This window comes from Syngnathus typhle, linkage group LG1 (genome assembly GCF_033458585.1).
Source record: "Syngnathus typhle isolate RoL2023-S1 ecotype Sweden linkage group LG1, RoL_Styp_1.0, whole genome shotgun sequence".
NCBI classification, from domain to species: Eukaryota; Metazoa; Chordata; class Actinopteri; order Syngnathiformes; family Syngnathidae; genus Syngnathus; species Syngnathus typhle.
Genome location: NC_083738.1, coordinates 22122056 through 22149388, shown reverse-complemented (window position 1 = coordinate 22149388; position 27333 = coordinate 22122056). Strand labels below are relative to the sequence as shown.

Genomic DNA, 27333 nt, shown 5'->3' with positions numbered 1-27333 from the left:
CGTACTGCCAATTTTGATCAATTAAAGCTTATTCGCTATCAACTAGTGTAGCTATCAAAAAAATGCTCAAGGAACTCCAAGGAAGGTTACTAGTGAGGGAAAGTGGTTATTGGTGGTGACATAAAATGGTCTGAGTTGACATTTAGCAGTTTACTAGTCGAACGCAGATGTCAAGTTTTGCCCGAATTGTAACAATCCTGTTGATTAAGTTTTTTAAAAATATTCTTGATAAGAAAGCGACGAGTCTATAAGCATTGAGTTTTGCACGTAGTTTTGTTCAACTAATTTGCCAAAGTTGTCCAACTCAGTGGAAAAAAAAACGTTTTTATTGTAATATGAAGCTTGTTGATGTTCCTCACATTTCTGGCAGAATTTACTTTTGAGGTCTAATCACAGATTGTTTGACATTTGACTTGAAGCCACAACCTCTTGCCTGTGTATCCACTAGGCCAAGATTTATTTTTTTTAATATTCTTTCATGGTGGTCGTTGCATGTTTTGAATGCCTTGTCTTTAAGCAACTTGCGTTCACGGCCAGTCTTTTTGAAAAGCGCAAGGCCGCTCGCTCGCTCGCTCTGCACCTGCAGACTTGATGAATCCCGCGTGAGTTTTGGCATCCAGTCAGAAATGTCACTGCGCCAACTGAACTCCAGCTGCTGTTTTTTTCTTCCTATGGTTCTCCCTTGGTGCGGAACTAGGCGTCACAGCTTCCAGTGAGTCTTGACTTTTAGGACTCAACTTGACTTTGGTTTGGCATTCTGAAAAATCAAAATGCCTTAGACTATGAGCAAATCCCTCATGTGGATAATTTTTCACTTCCCTGCAATAGGTAAAAATCAGAAATAAAATCTGGACCATATAAAAGTTTTTTCCCCTACCACATGCTTGTAACACAATTAAACATATTAAAAGATTTTTTTTCAAGTCTTTAGCTCTTTTCTCTCTATCAAAAAATGTGAGCTTATCATATAACATCAATTTCCTGAAATGAAAAAACGAGCAAGAATATTTGACAGCTTGTGACTTTCTTGACCCAAGTCATAACTTGATTCCACTTGAGTGTCGACTCCACTTGACTCGCTGGATGTTGGCCAGGCTAAGTTGCTTGTCGAGACTTCCTAATGACTTGCACATCTGCGACTTCCTTCCACCTCCGTCTCCCGGGACGCTTCTGCGAAGTAGCGGGCCGACACGAAGGTTGGCTTGCGCACGCCGGGGTCTCCCACGTGTGTGGACGGCAAAGGCCCGCTTGATCCAAACCTCAGCGAATTCCTGATGATGGAAAGAATGCATGGCGCGTTTTCTTGGTTCTGTTTTTGATTGGCCCTCTGTGCGGCTCAGCTCTTCTTTCACTGCTCTGGAAACATGTTTGCATGTCAAGTGAATTTTGGTCGGTCCAACTGAATTGAAAGTGTGTAAGTACTTGGATAGAGAACAGACCCAATTGCCCAATTCTGATTTATTGCGGCAGATACATTCCAGAGCCACTGTATTGATTGACCATATTTGACCATTCCCAAATGCTCTCAACAAATTCAAAATTATTTGAATGCATTTTTAAATTTGTACTTGTTCCTGCTCATTCGCAAAACATATATTGTCAAATGAAAGGCTGGTAGCTCAATGCTAACATATGATGTGAAACACCATAGACAGGCTACTGGGAATTAGCATCAATATCTAACATTACATAAAAAGCAGCAAGTCTACTACACGTGCGGTACACAACTCTAAATTCCGACTTGCCTGTAGACAGCAAGAACACTTTAAAAAAGTTTAAAAATTGGCAATGTAGACAAAAACAGTTAAAAGATAAACCATGGATCTGATTAAGTTCAATGTCATTGAAATGACATAATTACTAAGAAGCATCCAAATTAGGTCAACATTATGCCAAAGATTATTTTCTCACCAAGATGAATCAATGCATGTTTTCAAACAGTTTCTTTTCTTTTGGAGTTCTTTTGGCAGAAGGACGCAACTTTTGTTATTCAAATGACATCATGAGCACACAGCCTTCGTTCCCAAGGCCTCAAAACGAGGAAGTCAGCTCTTTTGATTAACACTGTCACTGCGAAGCCAGCTGTACACACACACACACACACACACACACACACACACACACACACACACACACACACACACACACACACGCACACAAAAAGCTCAGATAGAGTGGCCAATATCAAGTGTTTGTGGTTGCTGGGCAACCATGTTGTCCATGTGGGTGGGTTTCGCTTTTGAAAGCTCCGCAGCAAAAATGTCTCGGATAACATTCTGGAGCATTCCATGCTGCACTCAAGTGACCCTCAACCTGTGTGTGTGTCCGTCTGTGTGTGTGTGCATAGTTACAAGGAGTGGAGTCCCCTTTCTCTTGGGGACACTGTGGCGTAATCCAAACCTAGTCAGTTAAACAAAGTTGTGTGTCACAGCCCCTACCTCACAGAAAAAAAAAATATATATAGTTTTATTGGCCAATTTTAAAGTAAACTTCAACTGGGAGTGACAGAAAAATTTAAGCAAGCACTCTCATGAGATAGTGTTTAATTTTTTAGATCATTTGTTGAGAAAATGTCAGGCCATGTTTGCAATGTGCCGTCGTGAGTGAGAGGCAAAACGAGGATATTCACTGTGAGCTTGCAAATATTTGCTCAGCGCTTTACAACAGATTTGTGTCCTCAATGCTTTTGTGTCTCTTCCATGGAGACGAGGACGCGAGAACCGCGCCACCGTCGGACGGATTTCTCACGCTAATCTTGGGACCAAACATGGCAAAGCATGAACTTTGAGTAAAAATTCAGAAAAAAAGGTCAAATGTAGTTGGGGGCGGATCAGCGTTATAATACTCATTTACATTTAATTTCATTTGGATTTTTGCGGATTCATTTTCTTTTTGAGAGCCGATTTATTGGTTATTTCTAGTTTTAATTGTTTTCAAAAATGCTGTATTTCAGTTTAGTTTTTGCTGGTTTAGATATTTGGTTTGCTTTTGGGGAGTATTTTTAAAGTAAGGATAAGTACAATTCTCAAACTTCTCTGACCCTTTTTGACCTTGGACAGATGTACAACGGTACCAAGAATAAATACTTTAAAAATTAACCCTGAAAGCTTATTTCTGATATTAATTTTGCTATGATTATAATTGTAGTTAATTTTTCTCTGTAAAAAGTAATTATAGTTGGTTTTAGTTTTTTAAGCATTTACACAACATTGGCGTTTTGGTTCTATTCCAAATTCGGTGGCCTCGTCTGAGATGTGATGACGACACACGCTCCACTCATTTCCTTGCAGTTAGTTTGCATTCCTCGCTTCTGTTTTTGCACAGCCTTTTTTTTTTCTTCTTCTTTTTCCATTTTGCTCCTCCAACCCGACTGGAATGACATCATACCCACAAGGCCCTGCAGGAGGACCGGGGACAGGAGGGGGCGGACAGACAGTTCTTCACGTTCCTTCATCAGCTGAGTCTGAGCAATAATTCAAGCCCGCTGCGGTCATTAGTGCGGCCGCTACAAATACGGAAAATATTCCTTTCGTGGACACGAGTGTGATGAAAAGTGAAGAAGCGGGATGGAAAAGACATAAAACATGAGGGCACGTGCTGCAGACAGGGGAAGAAGAAGCGCTATTTTTATTGGTCAAGAATTTGGCTACTTTTATTACAGTCATTCTCAACCAGTGTATGGGAAGTGGTCCAATTTAATAAATTCTAAAAAAAAATGAAATTATTACTGATTTACAAATAATATTGCTATGACGAGAAGAACAATTCAATGTTCTTCCAATGGATGGTAGAAGGTCCAATCAAAACAGAGTCATTGCAAAAGTTTTCAGCTAAACTAGCTCTGATTTCACATTGCATTTTCAAAAGAAATGGAGATGACGTGAACTGATCAGACTTTTTTGTTTGGTGGTTTTTCCTCATGTATGTATGACATGTTCTTCTAAATGAAGGTTGAGCTCAAGTCGTTCCACATGGGCACCCGCAGGCATGCAAGGTGGGCCCGCCCGTCCGCATGAAGACTCGCCGTCATGCTGCGAGAGACCCCCAGCCCCCATAAAGCAAAGTGGGATTTCCGAAGAGGATCGCAGCCTTTTCGCTTTAATCTGATAATTGGCTTCACGGTCAAACAAGTTGTGTGAAACTTCAAACAACACAGGAGGTTTCTGCCTGGACTCTCTCAAAAGAGCATCAAATAGCTGCAGCTTGGGTTGTGACCAGACTAAAGAGATCAGAACACATTACAATCCAAATCTAAAGACTTTATCCTGGATTCCAAATAGATTTTACAATTTTGCTTCTTGTCTATAAACTGCTGAATATCCTGAGTAAGGTTAAGTCCGCCCTGTTACGAGATTTTAATGTTATCCTTCTGGCAAATGGCGCTGGAGTCTATGTGGGTATTGTTTTGTTGGACCTGATTACGGCGTTCGATCCAATGTTCTGTTGGCTCGCTTGCAGCATCAAGTTGTCGCTCTCTAGAATCGTACGGTGTACCGCAGGGTTCAATTTTGGGACACCTGCTGTTTTTATTGTATTTGCTGCCCCAATCGTAAGGAAGCAAAATATTTCCTATCACTGCTATGAAGATATGTCCCGGTTTTTACTCGAGGCCGTTTTTGTCCTCTCTGAAGCCTGGATGGCACGAAACGTCTCGAACTTCAACGAAAAGAAAACAGATGGTGTTTGGTCCCAGTGCCTCTTGTAAGTCTCACTTGGGCCCCCTGGAATTTTGTCTCCAGCCAGCAGTCTCGATTTGGGGTTTTAAATTTGACATTGGACCAACAATTTGACGCTGTTGCTAAATCCTTTTTTTTTTTTAATCTTAGGGAGCTGGCTAAAGTAAAGCCTCTCTTTCACAACAGAAACAAAACAAATATTTGATCTTAAACCTCATTGTTCATGTGCCATTCAGACGACTTAATAGAAGCAACGTGTTCAAGTACATTGGCCCATATTTGATACTTGTCAAATCATTGAGACAAGATGGTCCTTATTTAACTGACTGTGAATTTGGAGCCATTTTCATATGTCGGTGAGCTGTCGGTGCCATTCTTCTGAGGTCATCTCACAACCGCGGAATCCTGCAGACTCGGCAAACTGGGCTACCAGTAATGAGGAAGGAATCATCGTGAAGAAAGTCAAACAAGATGACGTTTAGTTTCCGTGGCGCTTGTTCCTGAGCGTTGCTCGAACGGAGGCGCTTTTAGGAACTTGACAGCTGTTGCTCTCGTCAGGTGAACGTTTCCGTCATTTTTCTCTCCGATGATTCATGCTGGAAATTGTGAGCGGGGTTTCGCAGACAAATCCTGTCTGACAGTCAGCCGGAGACCTCAAGGTTGGGTTGAACATTTTTTTTTGCCGTTTTATTCACCTGTTTGGTCAGTGGACAACAGCCATGCTTTCTAATTATGCACACAAAATCAATTGGACATAGCACCCACTGACATCAGGGTCAAAATAGTTTAGGAATTTTCACTACACTTTCATTTTGTTTTATTTTTTAAATTTTCGGCTCAATTTGTCGCCCACCCAATAGCGCTGATGAAAAGAATTGTGGACCCCCCTCTTCATCATTTAAGTTGTCCATCCTATTAGTAGGATGCCAAAGTTGTCTTACTCGTGAGAAGAAAGAGCCACGTAACTTAAGCTGGATAGCTTAAATGCTCAAGCAGCTTTATGATAACGTCAGACCCGCACCAAATCATGATGGATGAACTTAACAAATGTCCGCAGGATGGATCCCATTAGGCCGGCAGATGTTTTATTTACCCTCCGCCTTAAATCTGCTTCTACCAAGGTGAAGATGACGCCTCGGAAGTCAAGAACGGTGGCCTGTGCTGCATTTTCGAACAGTGTGTGTGCGTGTGTGTGTGCGTGTGTGTGTGTGAGAACGAAAGAGGGAATGTGAGATTCAGTATGTGAGTCATTGTGTGTCGATGTGTGCAACAAGGTGGGTATTGTGCCCGTCCTGACTCATGTTCTTGTCTTTGGAGATGTGTGGACATTCCTACACGCTGTGTCGCCGTGACCGGGCTCTCTCGTTTGGCTCGCCGGTACCATGCCGACCCCTGAGAGCATCCCAATTGCGTGTCCAGAATTCCTTCGGTTCAGACACGTTCACACCTTTTAAAGAGAGCGGTAGACCAAGGTCGAGAAAGATCTTTGCTTAGTTGGATGTCACCAACCTGGGAAATTTCTGCATAAACAAAAACCTAAATGGGTTTTTTAATGTCATGGGGTCGATTGTCAAGGAGTCAAAAATAAATTGTCATTTATTGGCCAATAGTGAACATCCATCCACATTGTCATTCTTGATACCAGGGATATTTGAAATCAAGCCGTTTTAAATTTGTTGTAGGTAGATAATACGATTGGAAAAGAGTATTCATTGTTTTGATACTATAATATTTTGCATTGATATTTTTCTTGCTCATTTATTTTGGCTTTGTCAACTCTGCTTTTCCAAAACTATTTCAATCTGAGTTTGACTCCTTTCTCTAGTTGAAGGGTGATAATTAAGGCTTGATTCAATTACATTTAAATTCAAGTTTAATTCAAATTAATTATTATAATATTTTATTATTATTATTATTATTATTATTATTATTATTATTATTATTATTATTATTATTATTCACAAAGCATCAAATGTTATTTGAATATTATCTGAAAAAATTGACTGCCTCTTCTGTTTTTGACCAAAATGTTTTTCTTGCAATTGTCTGGTTTTGTGATGAAACATCATCAAGAGCTTTTTCATATTAAAAGTGAGATTTTTTAAAATTATTATTATTATTTGAACTTCACGGCGCTAGGACCCCGGGTGGGTTTGACCTAAACTCACCAACTCCACGCTGGAGTTGGCGCTCCGCACGCGCGTGCGAGCGCACCCTGAAGCGTCATTTGCATTTTGTAACACTCGTCGAAGCCCACGCAGCACGTCGGACCACTCAACTTCCTACCTGCTGCTTTCCTACGGGGGATCTCAAACAAGCCATTCACGTGCGCTCATCATATGCATGCAATGAAAAGAACAAACATGGACATGGACGGGACACATTCATAAACCAGGTAATATATATTACGCGATAGACATTTTGGTGGGTCGGTTGGTGTTGGTCGGACAGGGGGGGTAGGGGGTACTTACCTGCCCTTTTAAGGACAAACGTCACATAACATTGATAAAACACAATATATATTTGTTTACTTATATTTGTTCATTTATTGACTTATTTGTTATTTATTATTGATCTATTGTTTATTAATATAAAGCTATATGTTGTCTGTCTGTTGATCCCCCGGGGATCAATAAAGTATCTATCTATCTATCTATCTATCTATCTATCTATCTATCTATCTATCTATCTATCTATCTATCTATCTATCTATCTATCTATCTATCTATCTATCTATCTATCTATCTATCTATCTATCTCAAAATATTTCTCGATACATGGAATGAGCACAGTTTGTTTCTTCCACGTGCACAAGTGGAGTGCAATATTGTATATTAGCAGCAGATGTTAAAAAAGAATGGCTCATTTTTATTCTGACTGACTTACTGGGGTTGCATTTGGCAGGATTTGCACGCCGTGAAAAGTGAGGGGAAGAAAAACGCAAGCAGCTCTTCAAACAAATCTCGACTTGTTTTTTTTCTCCAACAAAAGAAGTTATCCAGTGTCTGATGTTGGCTCAGACTTGATTTGGGTTGGATTATTCACAGCTCAACTTTCGCCCTTTTAGGATTTCACTTTTTTTCTCCCTACAAGTGGAGTCTGGCAAGTCGTAGGTGTGCGTGCTGCGTGTTCGGAGGCCACGCCCCTTGCACTTAGTGGGAAGTAATGTTCTTTTTTTTCTTTTTTCCCACCTTGTTTCAACCTGTCTGGTTTGACTTAGCCACACCTCGCAAGTGCCTCAGGACGCCTCACCTCCACGAGTAACGTCCTCCCATTAATCCATCAAACAAATCCACTTGATGGACATGTCTCCGATTTTTAGCCAAGCACTTCCGGGGGACGCACTCATGTAGAGGACATTCTTTTGTCTTCTGTTTAAAGAAACAGCTTGTTATGAGGTTACTTGACTTCCTCTTACTTTCTTCGGAATGCAAACACGCGTCCATAAAAGTGTTTATGTGCATATTTGCCTTGAAATCTTATTTGAAGCAGATTATCTATATAGCACACAAACACATGGGTCATTGTTAATGCCACTTCTGGAGCCTTTACACTTGATTTGACTTTACAGTTTGGGCACAAAGATTTGGTTTTACAAACCCTTAACAAGACCCGAGAAGGACAAACAGTGTTTTTCTGTGTCGACAGTGTCGTTCCTGTAGCACCATGATTGAGCGTGGCAGCTCCCAATTACCGGCTCTTCTCCTCCTCCCGTTCCTCCTCCTCTCGTCTTCCCTGGAACTTCCCCACCGTCCCCTCATGCATCCCCTGGTCCCCACCTTGGTCCCCCATCAGCCAACTCCTCTGGTGCGGTCCCGCTTCAGCGCCCGCCCTCACCTGGCCTTGACCACCCACTGCAACTCCAGCTGCTTCCATCGCGCAGGGGTACCAGGCCACCAGTCTGCCGACAACCTAGCCTTTGAGACCCTCTACTCGGATGGCTCTCGCACGCTGACCACCGTGGACGTGGAGGAGGAGGACGCCAGTCTGGTGGACCGGATGCCCAGCCACAGGATGGGACGCCGGCGTGTGAGACGCCAGATCTACGGTGCAGACGGCCGCTTCAACATCCAGGGTGACAACTTCCTGCTGGACTACCCGTTCTCGGCGGCTGTACGCATCTCCACGGGCTGCACCGGCGTCCTGGTGTCGCGCTGGCATGTCCTGACCGCCGCCCATTGCCTCCATGACGGCAAGGATTATGTCAAGGGGGCGCGCAAGCTCCGAGTGGGCTTCCTCATCCCACCGTCCGTCAACACGACCGTAGCGGAACCCTCGTCCGGGAAGAAGCCCATGGTGCGCTGGGTGCGGGTCAGGCGCACCCGGGTTCCTAAGGGGTGGATCCAGGGTCCTCAGGAGCTAAGCATGGACTTTGACTACGCCCTTCTGGAGCTGCGCTGGCCCCACCGGCGGTCATTTATGCGGCTCGCCGTGGCACCTTCCCCAGACGGCCTGGCGGGTCGCCGCATCCACTTCTCGGGTTTCGACAGCGACCGACCTGGAGAGCTGGTTTATCGTTTTTGCCCGGTGGAAGAAGAGTCGAGCGACCTGATCTACCAACACTGCGACGCTCGGCCGGGGGCCAGCGGGTCGGGCGTGTACGGCCGCGTGTGGGACAACTCTTTGGAACGCTGGGAGAGGAAAGTCATCGGGATCTTTTCGGGGCACCAGTGGCTGGAGGTGGACGGAGAGAACCGTGACTACAACGTGGCCGTGCGCATCACTCCGCTCAAGTTTGCACAGATTTGCTACTGGCTGCACGGAAATCGTCTGGACTGTTCGCACGACTGAGACGAAAGAGGGACTCGGTCGTGAAATAACAACCGCCCGTCAGGAGGGTAACCAGTTGTAACAACCAGTTTTACAGAACCAGTATTTTTAACATTTACTAGATGGTCTTGATTGTTTTTTGGAGACTACACACCAGGAATCAGACATCTGAGAATCTGGCATTCGCTGATTTTGATCAGAAGCTCATATTCATCCTGTTTTTTGATACGCAATTATCCTGCTCAACCATCACCATGGCATGCATCTCTTGTGCAGTGTTAATATCTATCTTTTCTAGATGAAAAACACACTTATATTCATTTACATAGTTTACACAGCTAAAAGTTTAATTCAACATCTTGACATGAACTTTCTTTCATCTGAACAAGAAACACGTTATGAGCTTGAGAGATTGTTGTAATTTTATTTTTGGACAAATGCTTGATATATTTTAATAAAGAGATTTTATGACAGGAGTGGAATCATCAGTTGAGCAAGAATTAGAAATGGTGCGGTGGCGCCCTCTTGTGGTTATAAGCTTTCTTACACATTGAGGTAATGTGACGATTAACAACAAAGAAAAACTAATTTCAATTTATGACCATAGCCTGACGTCCTCCTTCCCAAAGTGCCACTAATCAATACTTGCATGAGTTGTCAATTGGTGCAATTACTCAGATTCATAAGCCATTTTGCATATTTGAATCCAATTCTGCTCAACATTTTGATGATTCAATTAGATGTATAAGAAAATCAAGCCAGTCAGTAGTTTAGTGATTTTTTTTATTAGATAGGAGACGATACAAAACATCCACCATTCAATATTCAGTCTCAAATCTGGTCACCGGTGTTTCATTTACACATTGCTCTCCATCAAGACCTTCACAACGCCAACATTTTATTTATTTCCCAATGAGATAATGGTTTGAAGAAAGAAAAAAAAAAAGTACGAGGAATGTGTGAACTACATCAAATGCCGTTGTCAGAACGGGGAAGAAAAAAAAAATACTCAAGTTTTGGAATTTTGCATGTTCAAAACAGAAAATATATTATAACTTGTTCCCCAAGAATATGTTTGATACGTCTTGTGCAATGGAGAGTATGAATTAGTTTACACTAAACCAGATCTCACTACAGTTACAAAGCTTACCTACAAGTTTGGCAAAAAAAAAAAATGTAGTTGAAATAAAAAGCAGAATTTGTTGATGCATACCCCCTTCAAAATAGAACAAAGCCCTCCTTAGCTTCATACAGCACATCATCCTTCATTCAATTGGACTAACATTTTCACCATTGTGTGTTTTGTTCATTCATATTCTTAAACGGGAACGACAGTCCGGATTTTGGAATTATTTCCTGTTATATATGAACTGTCGCTGGCACCCCTCCCATATCCACCCGCAATATTACCCCCCCCCCATAGAGAGTCCCACAAACTGCTGGTTCTGATTCTTCTGCTTTTATTTTTTATTTTTTGCCCTTCTCCAAACCATACTGGAACGAACAGCTAAACCCGACAGATGCGTCTGAAAGGCCTCCCCAGAAGCCAGAAAAGAGGGAAAGGGGGTTGGGGTGGTGGTGGAGGGGGGAGAGGGGTGTCAAGGGCCGATATTTAAATGGGGCAGCCTTCCAGGCTGACTACTGATCCACCTCCAAGCTTTTCTGCCAGGGTGTGCCGGTCTTTCAGGTCTTCCAAACCGTTCACCTGCCACTCATGCTTGATACCTGAAAGAAAATTAAAATTCTGACTCCCACCATTCTGCGAGTGACAAATGACACACCCTGATGAGCCCGTCAGGACTGATATGCTCTACCGGTCGACCGTGTTGTCGAGTGACGCTGCTGGCTTGCCTGATTTAGCTCCATCCACCGTGTTGCCATATTTCTTCGTTTTGGTCCAATTTTCCGTCGTGTTAAGAACCAGTCAGGTAGAGAGCATCTCGCGCGGTAGTAAAACGTGCAAAGACTATGTACTACGTAGTACAGTTTTTCACCATTTGTTTTCATGGTATTCTTGGACTACGTAGTAGTTTTTCACCATTTGTTTTCATGGTATTCTTGGGGCGTATCTAAAATTTTGTTGAGTAACCCCTCCGCCCTAATGACTTGCATCAATGGTAAAGTGCAGTTCGCTAGCGAGCAGAGCCTTCAAAATGCACATTTCTTAGAGTGCCTTGTAGTTCATGAGTGTGCTAACAAATGTGGTACCTGACAAAGTGTACAACATACTCGCAAACTGCGTTTCATTAAACTAACCTTGAATATTTTAGCTCATGGCTGTTGTAAAAATTTGACACTTGGACCCGTTTTATTTTTATTTGTGAAAATAGTGTTTAGTCTTTGACTTTATTCTTATTGCACTTATCAAGCCTACCCCTTCCCCCAAACACAAGCTCACGCGGGTCAGGCGAGTAAGATGATACGTGTCAGTTGCAACACGTGAGGATGCACATGCTCCAGTCAAAGTGGAGTCCTACAAGTGAAGGAGAAGCTGCGGCTTCTGTGCTCGCCGAGCAACCAAAACCACCCAAGTACACCGGGCCTCGCATGTATGTCAGAGACATCCGATAGGATAAACGGCAAGAAAACACTCGAGCGCCTGCTTCAATTCCATCTGCCTCAATGCTTCCCCAAATTTGCCTTGAGATAAGTCTCATGACACACCAAACAAACACGTCTCAGAAGCACATACAGCGAGCCCAGACCCATTTGCGGTTATCTCGTCACAAAAGTTTAGTCTGGAACCTGTTCTCAGCTATTAACCCAAAAAAGGTGCTCGCTGCAGCACTCTAAAATGACACAAGATGGCGCTAAAACCCAGCCTTAAGGGATGCTGGAGAATTAAGGCGTTTCATAATGTCCCAATGTACTTGCTCAGTGTGAAAGAACACTTTTCTAAAATTAGTTCATTAGATCTTCTACCATCTAGTAGTGGAAGCGACAATGCCTGATCAGAGAACTTCCCTTATGCACTGCGCCACAAACTCGAGAATATTTTAAATCCTGACCTTCAAACTTTCTCTTGATGGCATCTTTTGAGCTGGCGTAGATCATCTTGCTTTTCAGGGGGGCGCCATCAGGAGCCCTGCAAAAACAACAGTCACTAAAACCTCAAAATTCAAAGTTGTACCGGCGTACAAAATGTGGAGTGGAAGCACTACACTTGCACCCGTGCCCCATATTTTGGAAAAGGCCTCACCAGAATATGAAGACGAGGTCCTCCTTCTTGGTCTCTTTGGTCTCGTAGGTGGCGTCGTAGAGGGCGTAGCGGCAGTCGTCGGACGGCAGCATATTGACAAAGTACTGGTAGGGGTCCTGCACGGTGGTGCCCAGGTCGCCCAGCAGGATCTCCTTGCCGTCATCCAGCACGATGTTCTTCAGATCCTTGCTCATGCAGAAGAGGATGGCCTTCTTCCTCCTCCGTTTCTCCTCCTCGTTGGCCTGAGCCTTGCGCACCTTCATGTCGTTGAACACGGCGATCACTTCGTCCGTCACTTTCACACCGGAGGCCTGTGGGGAAGGAGGAAACGTACATGATTCTTTTTTTTTTTGTAAGAAATGCATTTGCACTACTTTTTGTCTTCTTATTTACTGGACATGAGGTGTTTTATGAGATGAATGAATTTGAAGCTTCCACGCTACTTTTGGAGAGCAAATGTATAGTCACGGAAAAAATACGGCTAACTGAAGCGTTGGTGCCTTGAAAGCAAACAATCGCCACAGTGTTCCATGGCCCACAAGAGAGTCGGAGTGGGAGGAAAAAGGGACAAGCAAGAGCCCGAGGGCTGCATGTGACTCTCTGCTGAGGTGTGGCCATGGGACAGGACGCCAGGGAAGAAACGACTCAAGCGGGACGTCACCACTTTTTTCCATATCTAGAAATACAGAACCCAGAAAGGATCCCATTTTGTCATGCGTTGGGGGGAGACAACGTTAAAACTAGCTCACTGTACGAGCCTAACAATACAACTGCTAAAATCATTAAAAAATGGTCAACGTTATGCCTGTGTATAGCAGATATGTCAGGCAAAGAAAATAAAATCATAAAAAGTATTTGCTTTGTTATAGTTCACCATTGTTTATTTGGAATTTTATGAAAAGTACAACTAGTGGTATTGTTATTCCATCAGTGAGTACTCAAGAGTGAATACCCGAGGTGGTCCCGATCTAAAAAATGTGGCATTGAACATCCTTAGTCATCAGTAAAGGTTGAATCAAGGCAACTGGACACTTATTGAGTTTGTTAAAAATAAAAAATAAATAAAAATAAAAACTTGTTACGGGCCAATGAAAGTCCAAATTGCAGCTAAGTTCCATTTCGTTTGCTCCAATGACATATGCAGACCAACAGGCTGGGCAGGAGGCTATGCTAACCGGGCTAAGCTAAGGGCTAAGGTGGGCCGCGCCGAGTTTAAGCAGCCCACAATGGCGCCTTCTGTCTGGCCAACTGACGAGTCACATATGCTGTCTCCACTCACACCGCTGCATCTGCTGACTTTGCTTAAGCCAATTCATCAGAAGTAAAAACGCAGTCTCATGAGGAGGACGCCACAAAGTGCGTGCGAGTGCATGTACCAAGGGGGGGGGGAAGGGAAACAAGCAGGAGAGCTAAAGAACAAAGAAAAAGGAAATAAGGCAGGAAAGAGAATCACACTCAGAAAAGAAAAAGCGAGACAAACATGTTTGACGAAGGTGGAAACGGAAGTGGGGATGAGCAGTCTCAAACGTAGTAATTATTAACCAGGAAGGAACCCGAACATTCATAAAAGCACCATAAAAATTGGCTTGACCTATTTTCTGTCTTGTGATTTAAGAACACTAGTTCACAAGTCCGGCGCTTGATGGCACCGGCAAACCAAAGGACCCAGTCATTTTCAATTCACATTGGTTTCCTTGCATAGGAACTACAATTTTAGCAAGTGGCACTAAAGCATCGCAATGCCCGCAGAACAAAAACAAAGGAAGAACATCACGACACAGAAGGTTCAATTGCTTTCTTTGTTTACATTTTATGTGGACAGCTAATTCCAAGGTGTTCTTACACAATCCTGTTTATTGCAATTTATTATATGGAAAAAAAACATTAAACTTAAATTAGGGTGGCTGGAACAGATTACTTTATTCCCCAGCTGATTTGAGATACAAGCGTCGACAGAATGAATTTTACTCGCATCTCAAGCCACCACGAGATTGTATGATCAGAACAAAGGCACAAAGGAGAAAATATTGAAATTAACTTTGAAAAGTTGCTAAGCCTAACGTCAACACACGCAGTGTAGTATTTGTCGTGTGCGCCCAAGTGAGCAACAGTTTTATGTTTTCATTGCGGCCACACTAAAAGGTATCGCAAAGAGACTGCAGTAAATTCACATTGCTAATCTAATCAAACTCCTGGAGACGCCTACCGATGAGGGCAAGGTCCAAGTGACAACTTCACGTTTACAATTCCGACACCGGACAAATAATAAAATGGCATTTGGCTGCAAATGCTCTCACGTTCCTCCACCGGCAACTTTTACTGAGCAACACCAACCAATATTATACCACCTACCAACATTTTTAAAATATTTTTTACAAAGAGGTAAGCGTTGTTTGAAATACAAGTAATTGTGCCTGGTACTAATGCACCGATAAGTTCACATTTAAGAAATTAAGTGGGGTTTTTTTGTTTTGAAAATAAAAAAGTTAAATTACTTTGATGCTATTAGGCTTCAGAAACTCCTGATTCATCAGCTCCAATTTTCTTAAGAGCTAGGTGACAGAATATGACCATTTATTAAAATGAACACGTACCACAATATTAGGTTTTATAAATAATGACACAATAATACTAGTGATAAAGAGCGTTTTTAAAAACTACATGGATATTAAGGATATCCAACAATTTCGTCAACCGGTTGTCATACTCAAATGGCGTGACGTGAACGCAGGGCGGCGCAGACTGCGCAGCAAAAAAAAAAAAAAAGGGGAAGATGCGCAATGAGGATCCGGACGCGGCGACCGTTAGCTTCCGCTACTACAACCGGCTTATATAACGGTTCATAATTCGCTTCAAAGTGTACCACGACCGAGAGACTACGCGGCGAGACAAATATCGACAATCGTGCTTATTATGGGAATAAATAGTCAGAAATGGTTAACATTAAACACTAAAGATGAAGCACGAAGATGCTCTTTGCACCAAATTCAGGGTGGGGCCGTGAATGCAGCACATGTGACGAGTAGTCGCGAGCACCCTATACATACACACACACACACACACACAAACGACGCTTGATTTACAAGCATTTTGTCGTATCGTACAAAACAACACTCTGGATCTTTTATCACGTAATATATATAGGTGGTATCGTGGACTGGACATCATTTCGCTAATCACAGTGAAGGGCTGTGGCTAGCGTGTAGGATTGAAGTTAGCGTCAAACAAGAGACAAAGAAAAAAAAAAAAATCACAGCTCGCGCAGCCGTAATGGATGTCATGGTGTTAGCTTAGCAGGCTAACAATACCGTTAGCTTTGTTAGCCGCAGGCGTCTTGCTCGCTGTGCACCTGCCAGCCCGACACGAAACATCGCCGAGCCCTGTGGCCAAACAACACTGCGAAGCTGCACAGCCATGACAACCAGTGATGGCTCGTCTTCTTACGAACAAACGCGAAGCAATGCGGTCAAGAGGCTTTGGGTTAAAGAGAAAAAAGAAAAAGTCTTTTATGTGGGGCGAATCACGGAAATGGGCGAAATGGCGCCAGTCGTGTCAGGCCGTGGACATTTTAAAAAGCCCCCCCCAAATCCTAACTTCTGATTCCCACGCTTACCGCAAAGCAATTTTGGAAGATTAAAACGATGAAAAACACTTATTTGGCAGACGAGCGTACGACCAAGCTAGCTTGCGTGACACTCTGTGAGGCTTGATGCTAAACTACAGCTTTTATCTTTTGGGGGGTAAAAATGGGGGTCGCGTTGAATTAAACCTAAGTAAAATGGTTTCTTTTAATCTTAAACCCAGCAAATAGAACACTCCGAACGTTGCGTAAAGCGTCGATAAACGTACCATTGTTGTAGCTCTGAGTTGGTCAGCGTCCGGCCAGAAATTGAATGGAGCTCTGATGGTGATGATGATGATGAAGACTTGCTCGCTCGCTCTAGTCACGGCGTGAACGCGCTGACGTGCGCGAGCCTGAAAGCGTGAGCAGCGTGCACGAGCGCGTAACCCCTTCAACAACGTCCCTACAGCTGATTTTTTCATTTAGTATTGGAAACGGGAAATTGTTACATTATAGCTAAAAATCCATTTATGGCTTGTGGACTTAGTTAATTAATGTGGCTTGGGAAATTAATTACGAAAACAAACATCATAGTAGTTGTCAAATGTTGTATGGCCTATTTGTAGATTCATTTATTGTAGGGATGAAAGTCGTACATCTGCCGCTTTATCCTGGTCTCAGTAAGATTTCTAGTTAAACGATGGTGTAGAAAACGTATGCTTGACAGTCATGGTGGCTGTTAAACGTTCTTTATTAAACAGAAAAATGCAAACTATTGAGTCACATAGAGGCTATTGATTTGGCGTGAGTGAATTCAATATATATCTAAAAAAGGGCGTTCATTTGTTCTGTCAGTGATGGCGGCTGTCTCACAAAAATCTCATTTGCTTTTTCTTAAATACACTCTCCAAAAAACTGAAAAGAGATTGTTGCATTCTAACGGGATTCTTTATTGACATGTCAGGCGCTGTATTTGAATCTAGCTCAACGCCAGAGAGCTGTTTAAACGAGAAGGGGAGGCATTTATCTGGCCATTATCCTGCCCTTTCTCACTCTCGTCTCTCGCTCTGACTCTGACTCTCTCTCTCTTTCTCTCTCTGGCCGCTCGCGTCTCCTTCCCCTCTGCGGATTTTCGTTGAACTCACTTCCTTATTTGGAAGTGAACGTTGCTCTGCTCTGTGAACGCGCTTAGCTCCGGGCGCGCGGAGGGGGCGCGGTCTCGCGACGCTTATCGCCATATAAGGACACAAGGAACGCCAAAAAATCGCCATGGTAGACGTTTGTGAAGCACGCACATACACACGCACACATACTCCCTCTCTCTCTCTTTCACACACACATATGAAGAGAAGAGAGGCCAGTGAGGAGACGACAGTGTTTTTAAATGTAAAAGCGGAAGGTCGCGCCGGTGATGACTCAACAATTCGTTACCGCGTTTTAAGTGACACAACTGAACCGCTACCGTGGATAAATAGCTGCCGTCAAGATGATCAGAGACCCACATTAAAGCTCATTGATACTTGTATTACTGAGATTTTGCTGAGGAAAAGCACACAAGAACGCATTGTATCTTTGTAGGTGTTTGGTAAGAATGTGAAAACCACGCCCTAAACACTCTATAATCTTAACATAAGTAAAATATTGTCATTTTAAGGCCTTTAAACAGCTACAATTCAGGGTAACATGGGATTCATTGTAGAGTCAAACATTTTGTTGAAATTTTCTGATAGCAATTAATGCACTCAAATGCAGCAAATAAATTGTGTAATTGTGGTTTTACAAAATGGCGATATGAAATATTTATTTGAAATACTCCCTTCCTGGTTACACTGTTTCCCCAGCGGTTGCGTAGCTTTTCTTTGGGTAAAAAAAAAACGTACGCACTAGCTCTGTTACATTGTAAATCCTTCATTGATGCAAATGTGAATAGTTGCTGTCGATATGTGCCGTGATTGGCCTGCGACCAGTCCAGGGTGTAGCCCTCATTTTGTCCAAATTCAGATGGGATAGGCTACTGACAAAAAGATGGACAAAAATCAAGACTTATTTCTTGTTTGCCATCTGCATTACAAAGCAAGTCGATCACCAAGGTGCAATTCCTTCTTGAGAGCATCACAAATTAAAAAATATAGTATATTCAATTTTTCAATATATCAATTAAGATCACAATGCGTATCAAATAGTTTTATTTTAATGGCCCCTAAATGACCATTTATAGAAAAAATGTGACTTTTTGTTTGTCTACAAGGCGCACTGGTTAGCACGTCCGCCTCACAGTAAGGAGAGTGTGGGTTCGATTCCACCTCCGGCCCTCCCTGTGTGGAGTTTGCAAGTTCTCTTCCCTTGCGAGGGTTTCCTCCCACATCCCAAAACATGCTTGGTATGCCAATTGAGCATGCCAAATTGCCCCTAGGTGTAAGTGCTAGTGCGCATGATTGTTCATCTCTGTGTGCCCTGCGATTGGCTGGCAACCGGTTCAGGGTGGGTAATTCTTCATTCTGTGTTTTGACAACAGAATGTCATAAATTGTTAAAAAATTGCATGTCACCTTTAAAGTCATTGTGTGAAATGAAGCAACAGTTTAAAGATCCAATAGTTTATTACCTATATCACCAAAGTGGAAATTGACACTTTGTCCAGCTGCAGGAGAATCACACTCTTCTGTCATCATCCTTCTTTGCTTACATGTTAATTATTTTACTGCAATTTTGAATATGTTGCATAAAAAAAAACCAAGTCATGTCTCGTTAACACAGCAGTACTATACGTACAGTATATTCATCGTAGCAAGATGGACTAACTCGAAGAGGCTGCAAAAGCAAAGCAAAGTCTTTGGCTACGTGGTCACTACATCATCAAGTTAGATGATCTCTGTCAATCAATAGAACCTTTGGAGTTGTAAATATCACAGAAAGCACTTTCTATAAATAACCTATCTAAAAAATATCAACTCTTCTGTATCAAAATCTGTTTTGAATAACACGAAAGGGAATGCTCAGTAGAGAATTTGGAATGCGTGATTTTTCTTTTGTTCGAGTAAACCCCCACATGCTTGCTTGTCATTTCAAAATAATGTATTGTACATCAAGTTATTCTTTTTTTAAACTTTAAGCATTAATTTGGCGCCATCTTGGTGACAAGGACATCTATTGAAGGGAAAAGATGAGCTACACTCGGACAAAAGTTGTGCTTTTACCAACATCTTAAGGCCAAAGAACTATGTTGACGTGAGGTAAATTGCTTCATTTAGTCAAATAGTGCTTTGCCTCCATCTTTCAGGCAAGGGATCAATGGAGGATTAGACAAACAGAGTGCTTTGACACCATCTTGGAATTACTGTATACTAAAGTTTCACCAAGACAAAAATTCTTTTGTTAGGTTTTTACAGACAGAGTGAATAAATGTTAAGAGAAACGCACCAACGGACAGACCACAAGTGAGGCAGAATATTGAGTCGTAGCTTGCGCAAGGAGTGCAGTACAGACAGCTTACAATGCCCAACCTACACTAAAGTCTGTCTGCATCCTTGCTCTCTTTATTTGGGGAATTTTCCTCATCACATGTGTAGCAGAAACCAAATAAGGGTAGGGGGAAGCGCAAACGGTTTCTGCTTTTGGTAAGCGCAGGAAACTTCTGGTGTGTGTAGATTACTGCAAACGTTATGCTAATGTGGCGACATAGGAAAGAGCAAACAGAGTTCATCAAGTTCAATGGGTTCAAGCAGTCTTATCAGCAAGGACCAGGGGCGCTCCCAGCGCTCCATTTCTTGAGGGTGTGAGGTGCCGAGTCAGCCACTTGAGGAAGGCTGACACAATGTCGTTGCTGCTGTCTCTCGCTGACCGAGACAAGACCTCACACCTTGGCTGATGTGGTATTCTGTGGTGGACATAAGAACAGCAAAGCAGAACAACGAACGCACGTACGCAGATCTAATCTAACGGTAGATCTAACGAGACATCATTTACTGTAATATAGTAATATAGAAACTAAAAGAGAACGCATGATAACATATATATACAATTTTCCAACAATTCCCCCCTGTTTATCATAAGTTCTCAGAGACCCTCAAATCACCCAAAGGCTACTTCAAAAGATTTTCAGCCGCAGGATCATACGTCATAAGAACAAATTTACACCCGGGAGGCGACCGAAGCCAATCAGACAACGTCGGACTCAGGAAAAAGGTCGGACAGGTCCACAGCGGGGGCCTCATCAATGGAGTCAATGCGAAGATGACAACTCGGGGGCCGTGGGAGCTCAAAGTCGTCCTCAGGGAGCAACGGAAAAGCGTCAGCCGGCGGAGAGATAGCGGTCGTAATCAATTTATTAATTAGGGACCGGAGACACGGAATGCAACAACATCCACACAAGGTCAAAACAGCAGAAAAAACGGCAAGGGAGACAAGGACCGAGGAAACCAGGGTGCGGTACTTGCCGAACACATTCAGCCAGCTGTTCCAAACCTCCGTGTTCACACCACTGTGGTCCTTCATCTTCCCATTCAAGGTCCTCAAACCCTCAAGGGCCAGGGACAGGCTTCCGCCGGCTGCAGTGTTATTTGGGATAAAAGTGCAGCATTGCTCACCGAACATGGCGCAGACACCGCCCTCCTTAGCGAGTAGCATGTCAAGGGCCATCCGGTTCTGGAAAGCCATGAGGGAAGTCGCGGCCAGCTGGGAGTGGACCGCTCTGAAGCCCGCCTCGGTCCAATTTCCAAGCCTCTGCACGTTGTAGTGGATGTAATTGATCCTGTCAACATTTTTGTTAAGGGTGCACCACCAACAAATGGAGGATTCGAAACCAGCTGCTATCTGGTTCACCAGCTTATACTCATCCGGCACTCCTCTGGGAACTCCAATGGCATCTATATAGGTCGGATCCGCCGCGCCTTGCCACTCGGCACTCCGCTTAGCCCTCGACCAGGGTCGGGGCACAAAAGAATCAATAAAAACGTCTAGCTCATGAGTAGATGCGGGCATTAATAAAACGGGAAGCAAAAGGGTCACCAAAGCGCAAGTACCAGAGCTATTAAAAGGGAGACTATCATAAAGTTTGTCAGTGTCGCACCAAAACCAAATATCACTACGAGCGATGGGTGAGAAAAAGGCAGCGCCATAGAACAGGGAAGTGCACAAAGGAGCTGACAAAACGCCTAGGCTTGCGCCGGTACCGGGCAACTTGATGCACGTGAAATTACCTTTAGCAACATCAGTGGAAAAAAGGGGTTTGGACTTTGCCAAGGAGGAAACGGGATAGACCTTGTCCCAACTGGAGCAAGGATGAGCAGACGGAATGGAAGGGGTAGACATCACAAAAATCGCACACTCAGGAGCCACACTCGCGGGAATGATTCTCAAGAGGGGCCGTGGGCCCATACACACAACGCAACTGGTGTTAGTCACATTAGCAGCTTGCTCGGCCATGAGGAGCCAATTGTTAGTCTGGCCACTCATACCTGTGGAGGCCACAAAGTGACTGTCTACATCGGTGAGGGCCACGCTCGTAATCACTGCCCCAGATGTTTTGGAAAAGTCGCTCAACACGGGACTGTCAGCGCCCCGCATAGTTTTGTTAACGCAAAGGACAATAGGAAACTGAGGATCCTTCCCAGAGGACCAAGCCCACAACTGAAAACCCCAACAGGAAGTATTGAGCAGGGTAGCGTGAGGGGGCCGAACCGTGTCATCAGGGAGTGTAACGGTCAAAAGAAGGCTTGAGCCTTGGTTCTTCAAAGTGATACGTTTAGCAAAAAAACACAGCTTCTTCACTGGAGCCAGGAGGCCAGTAACCTGGTACCTGCGAGGTGATGAAGGCGCTCCAGTCCGAAATGTCTGGATTGACAGTCAAATACCACCAATACCCAGGCCATTTGTCACCCGTAGTGAGCCAGCCTTGTCGGGTACCTTTCAAACTCTTCAAGGGCACGGTGATAGTGGAAGCCGTGTTTGGGGCCACGGTGAACGCCAATGAATGTAGGTACGCGTTGGCTATGCGCCATGGCACGCAGGAAATACCGTCGTGAACGAGAGCAGGCGTGCAGTGTTTAAAGGTGGGCCTAATGGACGAGACCTCACGCCTATGTCTACGCGAAGCAACATCATCCCATGGACAATATCGGGAACCAACGGAACTATCGCGACTGTGCCTAGGATCGTTATCCGTCGAACAAAGTTTGTAAAACTCATAATCAGCTGGAATGCCATATCTTGGAATAATGTCTTTGCACAATGCTTTTGCTACTGTTAGTGCGTCCGCATGTCTAGTGGGAAAAACTTCTACCCATTTAGAAAACGCATCGATGATGACCAAACAATATTCTTTTCCCTCGCTCTTATTTAATTGGATGTAATCCATATGTATTGTGTGAAATGGATACAATGGAGTCGGAAATTTTCCTCTCCGAGGTCGCAAGTTACCTTGTGGATTGTGTTTAGCACAAATCAAACATGCTCTGCAAAATTGTTGCGAAAAACCAGCAAACCCGTATGCTGTGTAAATGGACTCAATCTGTTTCACCATCCCCCCTGTCGAGACATGGGTGACCCCATGACTCGAAATAGCAGCCCACTTATACAAGTTCCGAGGCAAGACAGGCTTGCCCAGAGGTCACACAAAAAGGCCATTGTCATTTTTAATGGCGCCCCGTTTCTCCCAAGAGAGGCGCTCCTGGGAGGGGCTTTGAGATTGCATGTCAAGCAGCACGTCAGGAGAAACGTGAGACACGGAATCGCTATCAGTACAAGAAGAGAGGACATGGAGCACGCCTTCAGCGGCAGCCTTGGCAGACCTGTCCGCGAAGGCGTTACCCAAAGAAACAGGATCAGACCTAGTAGTATGAGCAGCACATTTGCAGACCGCCACCTTGGAGGGCAGTTGGACAGCGTCCAAAAGTTGGGGAAGCAATGTCGAATGGGTGACGGGCTTGCCTGTAGATGTTACCATGCCACGGTTGCTCCATTGTTGAGCAAAGACGTGCACTGTGGCAAAAGCATACTGACTGTCAGTCCAAATGGTGACAGGCTTGTTCGCGAAAAGAATGCAAGCTTCCGTGAGAGCAATGAGTTCAGCGGCCTGTGCCGACATATGGGAAGGCAGTTTCACAGCTTTCAAAACCTCGTCAGCTGTAACGACAGCGTAACCAGAGAGGGTCACGCCAAGAGCATTTTTCTTCGAAGATCCATCAACAAAAACCACGTGACCGTCAGACAAGGGTGTGTCCTCCAGATCGGGCCGAGCCTTGGCTACTTGTTGGGCCGCATCGACACAATCATGGAAATCACCGTCATCCGGAAGAGGAATGAGAGTAGCAGGATTGAGTGTTGTGCACCTCTCAACGGTCAGATGCGGTTGGGAAAGCAAAGTAGCCATGCACGACAAGTGACGTGCAGGCGACAAAAAGGTCATGTTTGTTTGTAGCAAAAGAGCTGACACTGCATGCGGAACTTTCAGCGTTAAAGGATGAAACAACACAACGCTGGCGCTGCTTTCCACAGCCATGGAGGCCGCTACCACGGCCCTCACACATGGTGGGAGAGCGCAAGCAACACTATCCAATTTAGAAGAATAAAAGGCAATAGGGCGAAGTTTCAAGCCATGCGATTGCATCAAAACAGAGGTCATATAATGACCTTTGCAATCAACAGTCTGGACAAACGGTTTGTCATAATTGGGCAAGGCTAGAGTGGAGCTAGAGACCAATGCCTGCTTGATCAACACAAATGCATCCTCCGCCTCAGGAGTCCATTTTAGTGGAGTGGACATCGAGATGTCCTCAACATACATTAATTTGGACAGAGGAGCGACAATTTGGGCATAATCAGGCACCCAGCTCCTGCAATAACCAGCAAGACCCAGAAAAGACATCATTTGTTTCTTAGTGAGTGGTTTAGGGGCCTGCAAAATGGAAACTTTCCTGCTCTCAATTATAGTTCGACCTTGGGAACTAAGATTGTGTCCTAAATATTTAATTTCCTCGGACCACAGTTGGAGCTTGTTTTTGCTGACCTTGTGGCCTTCCTTCGCCAAGTGATGTAACACTGCAAGTGTGTCCGTCTGACAAGAATCAAAATCAGGAGAAGCAATCAAAATGTCATCAACATAGAGCAAAATCTGACTTCCCTTTGGCGGGACAAATTTTGCCATGCTGGCCGCCATCACCTGCGAATAGATAGTTGGGCTTTCGCAGTACCCTTGGGGCAGTCTGGTAAAGGTGTACCTCGAGCCAGCATAAGTAAATGCAAACCAAAACTGGCTTTCTTCAGCAACAGGAACAGAGAAGAAAGCGTTGCTAATATCAATTACTGAGAATATCTTTGCATCAGGCGTCAATGAATTCAACAAGGTGTGTGGGTCAGGGACACAAGGTGCCCTCTGAATGACGGCGCTGTTCACTGCTTGCAAATCTTGCACCATTCTCCACCCGACAGAAGGAGGCGCTTTCTTCACAGGAAAAATCGGAGTATTACAAGGAGAATCAGGACAGAGAATAATGACACCAGCTTTTAGCAAATCCGAAATAACAGGTGCGATGCCTTGCAGGGCATCGGGTTTCAATGGATACTGTCGCACACAAGGACGGTACTCAGTCTTAGGTCTAATGACAACAGGAAGTGCACTTTTCACCAACCCAACGTCAGAGGGCCCTGTTGACCAGAGATCAGTCGGGACCTCAGCGAGGACCTGCTCATCTCCTGGTGACAACACAAAATGTCAAGCTGAGGGTGCTTTCTCAGAACAAGTTTTAGCATGCACACCACAAGAAAGGAAAAAGATGTGGTTCAAGACACTTCTGAAAAGCTTGGTAGAAGGACTGTAAAGAACACCAGAACTATCTCGAGTCCAGTCAAGGGCAGCCAATCCGTCTTTGGCCATGAATCCCACGCTTTGCCATGTGGATGAAAAAGGTCGGAACAAAGAGATATGGAGCGGGGTGGCCGTCTTGTGTAGATTTTCGATTCTAGAGGGAGCTGGCTGCATGACTACACAAGCGCGGCTTTCACCATCATGTAAGAGGAAAGCTGCTCTCAAGATGATAGGCGTAGCAGCCTTAAGCATGGCTTCGTAGTTTTGGTCAGGACCGGGCGTGTCCTTGTGCCACAAGGTCACGTGCAAGTCGTTTGGTTCCATTGCCTGCTCAGGGCATCGCAAAAGGCTTCTGGCCCGTGCCAAAAGAGGAGACCCAAATTGTCTCACCTCGGGGTCAATTAAATCCAATGAATAAAAATAGTAGCAATGAAATTGACCAAATATTTGTAATTGGTGACGCCTTTTGACAACGATTTTGTCATCAAGAGATACTAGAGAAAGACCAAGAGCAGTGAGAGCATCTCTTCCAAGCAAGTTAATAGGGCAATTTGGCATCAGCAAGACAGGAATGCAACAACTTCCTCCTTCAGGGTCCCGTATCCAGACTGGATGAGACTGAGGAACTGGAGTTGTCATTCCATTTGCTGCCCTCACCCAAAAGGATCTCCCGCCTTCTCGCACATCCGCAGGAATGTCGCGACAAGTAGTGATGCACGCTCCTGAATCACACAAAAAGGTAATGGGAGTACCATTCACAAACAAAGTTATCACAGGTTTCTCTACATTGTTCATCAACAAGTCCTGAATGTTCAAATCTGCATCAATAGGGGGAGCTGTTGTCAAAACAGCTCCTTCAGTTCCATGCTGACTGTCGGTTAGTCACAAGGGAGGGACAGCCCCGCTTTTATGGGGGTCCGGACAATATTTTGCTATGTGGCCCTCCTTGCCGCACGCCCAGCAGACAGGAGGCTGAGTGCTAGGTTGCTTCGGTTGACCTGTCGGGCCATAACCGAGAGCACCATGCCGGTAGCCTCCCCTGCCCTTGCCGCGGAAGTTTCCACGACCATGCTTCTTCTGGTAAGGTTCAAAAGTTTTGTTTTGATAAAATGCATCATGTGAGTCTTTATCAGCAAAAAAAATGGTAGCCACTTTCCCTTTTTCTTTTCCTTTTTTCAAATTAACAACTTTCTCAGCATGCATGGCATGATCAATAAATTGTGGCAGTGTGGAAGTAGGGAAAGTGATCATATGTTTCGCAACCCAGTTTTGAATTGCTGGTCGCGAATTTGTATGTAGAGCATTTTTGAACTGCTGGTTGTAAACCTCAGTTCCAGGTACCAAGCCGCTATTGGCTTTGAACACTTTCTCCAATCTGTGTCTATAATCTTCAAACAATTCATCCTCTTTTTGTTTGGTTCGACCAATTTCTGCATAATTTGCTCTACGTTGAAATTTAGTTTTTATCCTGCCCAAAAGTTGCTCAATTTGATTTCTCAATGGCAGCCCATTATATTCCAATGGGCGGCCATTTTCATCAAAAGGATCCCAATTGCCCTTGACACTGGCCCAGTCTTTGGTCAAAGTTGCCATAAAAACTTGTTGCACCTCATCTCCTCTTAAATTATAAGAAGCAATGAGTTGCATCATGTCAGTACAATATTGCTCAACATCTTCAGACGGCAATGCTATTCCCTCAGTGGCTGATTTTACATCAGCATGAGTCCACGTTCTGTAGACTAAAATAGTGGGCCCTCCGTCATCATGGGGGTTTGCCACTTGAATCATTGGGTAGGCCTCGGTTACTCCTGCGCCCATGTAGTTCGGGCTGCCGTCTGCTACGGGGGCCGATGGAGAGGGAGCTTCCGCTTTTACGCGGCTCCGCGTAACCATGGCGTGAGCAAAATCACTATATTTTGGAGGGTCATCTACGACCGGCAATTGTGGGTACAATCGCTCGCGCTCCACAGTACTTCTCCTAACAATCTGTTCATCTTTCTCATCTGAATCCACCCCCTCCTCGGGCACGGCTCTCAAGCGAGGCCGCGCTACTGAAGTTTCATCATCTTCTCGTCTGTGCAATAAAAGGCTCTCTTTGGAGACGGACTTTTCTTCGCTCCTTTTGTTCTTTAATTTTTCTTTTATTTGTCCACATTTTCTTTTTTCTGCTTCCAATTCCCATTTCACTATTAAATGATACCCATCTTTATTCTTTTTATTTGCACCATGTTTGGCAATAATCGATTGTTTGAGATTGTTTAATGAGTTTGCACTCAATTGACCATCGAAGTTATAATTCGTTATCCATTTATCGAGATATTTCA

General features: G+C 44.1%; 3 protein-coding genes across 3 annotated transcripts; 1 reads left to right on the top strand and 2 right to left on the bottom strand.

The window, feature by feature from the left end:
* Window positions 1-5993: 5993 nt before the first annotated feature.
* On the top strand, window positions 5994-10602 carry prss23 (serine protease 23). The gene is made up of 3 exons (XM_061279465.1): window positions 5994-6138; window positions 6773-7071; window positions 8325-10602. The coding sequence occupies exons 1-3, from the start codon at window positions 5994-5996 to the stop codon at window positions 9465-9467; spliced, it is 1587 nt and encodes a 528-aa protein (XP_061135449.1). The 3' UTR covers window positions 9468-10602.
* cfl1 (cofilin 1) lies at window positions 10216-16704 on the bottom strand. The gene is made up of 4 exons (XM_061286551.1): window positions 16495-16704; window positions 12646-12956; window positions 12455-12531; window positions 10216-11171 (listed from the first exon to the last, which is right to left on the bottom strand). The coding sequence occupies exons 1-4, from the start codon at window positions 16687-16689 to the stop codon at window positions 11059-11061; spliced, it is 696 nt and encodes a 231-aa protein (XP_061142535.1). The 5' UTR covers window positions 16690-16704; the 3' UTR covers window positions 10216-11058.
* A 2952-nt stretch (window positions 16705-19656) lies between these two features.
* Window positions 19657-21771, bottom strand: LOC133159351 (uncharacterized). Its single transcript, XM_061286313.1, has 2 exons — window positions 20793-21771; window positions 19657-20475 (listed from the first exon to the last, which is right to left on the bottom strand). The coding sequence occupies exons 1-2, from the start codon at window positions 21769-21771 to the stop codon at window positions 20465-20467; spliced, it is 990 nt and encodes a 329-aa protein (XP_061142297.1). The 3' UTR covers window positions 19657-20464.
* Window positions 21772-27333: the final 5562 nt, after the last annotated feature.